The 5,161-nt window shown below is 30.4% G+C and overlaps 1 protein-coding gene across 1 annotated transcript; it reads right to left on the minus strand.

The window, feature by feature from the left end:
- Positions 1-262: 262 nt before the first annotated feature.
- On the minus strand, positions 263-4,724 carry LOC132720388 (insulin-like). The gene is made up of 4 exons (XM_060704515.1): positions 4,653-4,724; positions 3,473-3,537; positions 2,603-2,818; positions 263-1,650 (listed from the first exon to the last, which is right to left on the minus strand). The coding sequence occupies exons 3-4, from the start codon at positions 2,796-2,798 to the stop codon at positions 1,499-1,501; spliced, it is 348 nt and encodes a 115-aa protein (XP_060560498.1). The 5' UTR covers positions 2,799-2,818; positions 3,473-3,537; positions 4,653-4,724; the 3' UTR covers positions 263-1,498.
- Positions 4,725-5,161: the final 437 nt, after the last annotated feature.

A 5,161-nucleotide genomic window follows, 5' to 3' on the forward strand; every position in this document is an offset into this window, starting at 1 on the left:
CAGTTTAATGGTTATTTTAGCTAGAAGATCAAATTCACAAGCAGAACTTTGTCATATTCTGATCAATATTTTTGCTAATTTTGTCTATAATATTAACAGTAAGTGTTGCTTTTTCTTTATTCATATGAATTGTCATAATATACTGTTTCTAAACTGCATGTAATAAATTAAATCGGGATTACTGTACACGGGTTTCTTGTGATTTCTTGAAGAAAAAAAATACACATACAAATTATAATTAAACACTCATTTCAATGTTTCATTTTATTTCTTCCTTATACATATCATTCAGCAATGCGTTAAAAAACAGTGAGGATAAAATTTTCGGTGAACTGTTTAATAAATTAAGATATCAGGGCCCCGCTTAAGTTTCACACATTTTATAAATGAACAGTTTATTAACTCTATGTATAAAAGACTGACATTAATTAGCAAAACATAACATTAAAATTCTGTCAATATTTCGTTTATATTGAAACAATTCAAGATATAATATGCTCATTTTGGGTGTAAAATACTTTTATTGCAGAAATTTATTTAATTCTAGAAAATTCTTACTGAACATGTCTAACTTAAATAACAGATTGCATAAACTATGTTTGTGAAGCTGCAGTCCCTATTACTGGTCAGGTTAATTTAGTCCTTTTTAATGTATTCATACGGTCTTTGCCTATATCGTGTAAAGTCGTAATCTATATACTATGTGTGTTCTTTAAAGATGTTTATTTTACATTTACAAAAGGGAGTATAAAGCAATTACCAGTATTTTCAAATATCAAATTTGATCATAAAATATCTCTAAGATTAAGGATGTAACAACACTTTAGTGAGATTATATATATGTACATTTTTATAATTATTCTTCTAAAACAATATTGCCAAACATCCATGAATATGTTAAATATGAACTGTAAATGTTTATTAGCATTATGAGTAATCATTAAAATCTATGCATTCATTTCTTATTGAAAAATTCAGCTTAGACTTCATCGAAAATATATTTCTAATTATCTCCCTTTATTTACATGAAACGTAAATTCGGTAATATCTTTACAAATAATGCTTTTTTGTACTTACAATATTGACAAATCTTTATTTGAGCATCAGATTTATGATATAAAACCATAAAAAATTGATTTACAGGATCTTTAACCAATAAAACTGCTACAATAACATCGCACTGTATTGATTGTAATCATAATGTAAGACAAATATCATATATGCATGTATTCGAAGCCTGTCATTCTGTTTCAATAAATAAAGATTAATTTTCTTCATCAATTTATTTGTATGTTATCCCTGGGAAATGCTGGTGTATCATTAACATATCATCATATGCCACATATAAATTTTGACATGTTTATATTACATTTTGTAAACAGCTATGAGTGCAGTTGCGTTTTTTGTTTCTTAAAATGTTTTTTTTCTGATCTGATGTTTGGGATTATTGTTTTGATATATTGTTTTAAAACGTCACATAGAAATTTAAATTCATACGTTAAGTACAATATGACTTTAATTCCAGTATAGTACACTGGTGTATACAACACTCGCAGACGATACCCTGGTAGAAATAGTCCCTTCTCTTCTCCAGATACATATTGGCCTCCCTTTTTCCAAGAAGAACTTCTCCAAGCGGGTTTCTTTTCCCTGCAATCAGTACAAAAAATACGTTTATATCCATGTGTAATTTTTAAATTTAAACCAATATGTTTCTCAACATACCTAATATGATATTGCAGCAGTTTCAGTTTGTCTGAAAATTTAATACACGCTCCCCGGCACCGCTGTCAAAACAATTAAACATCTAGTTTAACCCGAGCGGGTTGAGTTTTAAAACTATGGTTCTCTAAAGTTTGTTTTACACAGCGATATAATTGTTTTGAGGAGTCAAAAATAAATGTTATATATGGAAACGTTTAAGGGCCTCAGTTTAGTGCGATCATGAGGTGAAAGATGACTGAGTTATTTTTCACAAATCAATTCATTTTATTTACAAAGACTAGACCAATTGTTTTCAAAATGGTTCAATTTTTTTGCCTTTACGATTTTTTTTCAAAAATACAAATGTTTGACAAAAGACGAAAAGATAACTTTTCGCCAAGTAAATCACTTATTAATTAACAAAATTAAAAAGTAAATTAATTCTTATGAAATAATTAACATTCACTTAACAGAAATGGCAATACATGCGCATTCAGTTATAAACCAAAACAGTAGGGTTCACGTCATTATTTATCTGTAGAATAGAGAAAAAACAGAATCCTTTAAAGATCGCCCAAAACGTCAAAATTAAAAATGTTGCAGACTCGGTTTGATTGAGCCTGTACATGGACGGTACTGGAAAGTACCAAGTTACCATCCAAGACCCCTAGCATAGGCTTAAACAGAATTCAAAATTTGAAAGATGAAAAGGGGAATTTGGAATTTAAAACATCTGCAGATGTTTTCATACGGCGGTCATCATGGAACCTTCAAAGTGCCACTTTAGTACCGTGAAAACGGCATATGGTCATGGTCCCTATCTTAAAGAAAGCTTGTGTCACAAGCCAGAAAACAATGGGCTATGAAAACTGCTAAAGAACCTATAAACCTATTTTACCTGGAAGAAAATTGTCTGATGAAAAATCAGGTGAGTAGAAACCACCCCGTCCACAAGTGGTGCCTAACAGTTCATCAAGATGACGTCCGCATTTACCACTGGGTATGCTGTTTGGACTACACCACCGGTCATGCTTTGCTGATACTAGATATGTTGTTAGAAATATGGTCAAAAGAGCAGTAAGGTATATGTTCATCTTTGATTAAATCGTTTGTCCTGAAATAAAATAATTTCAGTAAACTAGAATATCTTTAAATATCTAAAACGGGGTGGGGGATGGGTACCTCAGACTTAGAAGCAAAGAAATCGCAGTGTTACTGGTATATTGTTTGCTTTACCGGTGCTCTAACACAGTTAAGGTCATCTAGGAAAGATGGTTTCGGCTAACCTATATTGTTACAAGTTTTAAGCAATACCAGGGGTCAAAACCTCGCCTGATGCATATACTCCAATGGACCATTCAGTCGCCTCTTACGATCACGAAGGGTTGCGTTCATTGAACGCCGCCTTGTTTATCATATTTTAAACGGTGGCTGCAATTCTCATATCTCAACCCGTAACGGTAACCCCTCAATCGCAAGTAGTGAAACTAGTATATGTAAATCGCAGACACGGTTTAATTGGGTTCGTTCATGATAGATGATAATATTAAAGTGCAACATCTTTAATTTCTTTAATGACACTAAATATTCATAGTGTGGACCTTTAGCGTAACATACCTACACCGTGTGCAGTCAAAACATGTTTTTATATATATTTGCAAAGACGCTGTGTAGCAAATATCAACATATTTAAATAACAAAATTGAGCAAGATATATCTTTAACTTATGTAATGCGGACATGAAACATCGGTCAGTTTACAAACTTACCTGTGTCTGTTTGTCTGTAGGAGTCTGCAGCTACCAGCCGTTTGTTCTTGAGTATTTCTGCACACCTTTTGAGAATATTAAGAGTCTGTTATTTTAAAAATATTTTTGTCGCTACTAACTTACACCGCATCAGTTATGTACATTGTAAATATTGGTGTTTATTAAGTGAAATTCTAACAATTAATAACCAAAAAGGGGAGCGACCGCGAGTTCTTAATTGTTGTTAAATTGTTCACTTAATATAAAATATTGAAAAGTTATTAATCTTAAATTGATTTAAGTTGCTTCCCGAAACGGTTATATTTCTTAGTGTTAAAATCATTTGTCGACACTAAGTTAGTCTTTTTTTAATTAAGTGAACATTTTAACAACAATTTAGTGTTTAAACTTCTTTGGCGGCAAAGATTTTAACACAAAAGAAATAAAACTGTTTGGGAGAAAATGGGAAATTTTTAAATATTTTATATTTTTTTAAATTTTTTTTTAATATTAAAAACTGGTTTTTTTTTTATTTATTCTACATTAAAAAAGTGTAAAAAAAAAAATTCCCATATAAAAAATTCCTTTGGAAAAAAGGAAAAACTGGCAGTTTAATTTAAAAAAAGAAACTTTTTTTTTTCTAAAAAATGGGTTTAAAAACATTTACTATGAGTTAACCCCCGTCAGGGAAAACTTGTTATTTAGCAAAAAATTAAAAGCTTTTGCCAGACCGGGTTTGGGTTTCCCAGTTAGGGTTTTTGGAGTGTTCTTTTAACTATAGTTTCTTAAAAAGGTATACTTAAATTCTGTATTCAACTATTTTTAACGGGAAAGGGGGAGGTGATAACAACTTTGGTCTAAAAAATTGACAAAAATGTTCGTAATCCAATTGCTTAAATATCTCTGTAACACGCAATTTTAAAGCGGATAAATCATAATTCATAACTAAATTTAAATATTTCAAAGAAATATTCAATTTTGGTATATATCAAACCGTTATGTCTAGATAATTTTCATACAACCTTATAGCAATGGCATAATTTAAATCATGACTTGAAAACAAAATTTTGTAAACATTTTTTTACCAAGTTACAAATAAAACCAAACTTACATGCCTACATATCTATCATAATTTTATATTTAGCAAAAAAAAGTAACAAAATATTATAATTTTGATATAAACAATATTATAAAACCAAACCTTGTATTAATTTCCACTAGGCTTTTTCTTCTGTTGTGTGCATACTGGCTGAAGACTTTACTTCTATCTGAGGCAGCAGCGTCCACAGCTTTAAGTACTTTGTTGTTGAAATACAATTAGCAACAAAGAAGACAATCAAAAAAATACGTTAAGATATTGAAAAAGATATAGTACTGAAAATAAAGAACGCATCGAAGAAAAATGGTAAATATCAGCAAATATCATTTTAAGTTATGCGTTATCAAGAAACACTTTTCTATCTATTGTTAAGGCATGAGAAAATGTTGATTCAAAATTTCTATAGCTTGTTTGAATAATAAGGAGTGATGTGGAGATAATCATTTACTGACTGTACATAGCAATTATTACTTTCCCCTTCTGCCATACATTAGGGGGAGGGGGGTTGGGGGTGTACTTTCTTATATTTCATATGCTTTTAAAGGATAAAACCTTTCATAATTCTATGATCTTCATGAAAACTGATAAAACTCTTTAAAATGTTGGTGCTA

This window comes from Ruditapes philippinarum, unplaced genomic scaffold, assembly GCF_026571515.1.
Source record: "Ruditapes philippinarum isolate M1 unplaced genomic scaffold, ASM2657151v2 ctg11242_1_1_1_1, whole genome shotgun sequence".
Lineage (NCBI taxonomy): Eukaryota > Metazoa > Mollusca > Bivalvia > Venerida > Veneridae > Ruditapes > Ruditapes philippinarum.

Excerpts from the sequence above, each read along its gene's own strand:
- LOC132720388 (XM_060704515.1), bottom strand. The coding sequence starts at position 2,798 with ATGAACATATACCTTACTGCTCTTTTGACCATATTTCTAACAACATAT. Across the intron at positions 1,651-2,602 it reads ATCAGACAATTTTCTTCCAG|GGAAAAGAAACCCGCTTGGA; the intron begins GTAAAATAGGTT and ends TACTGATTGCAG.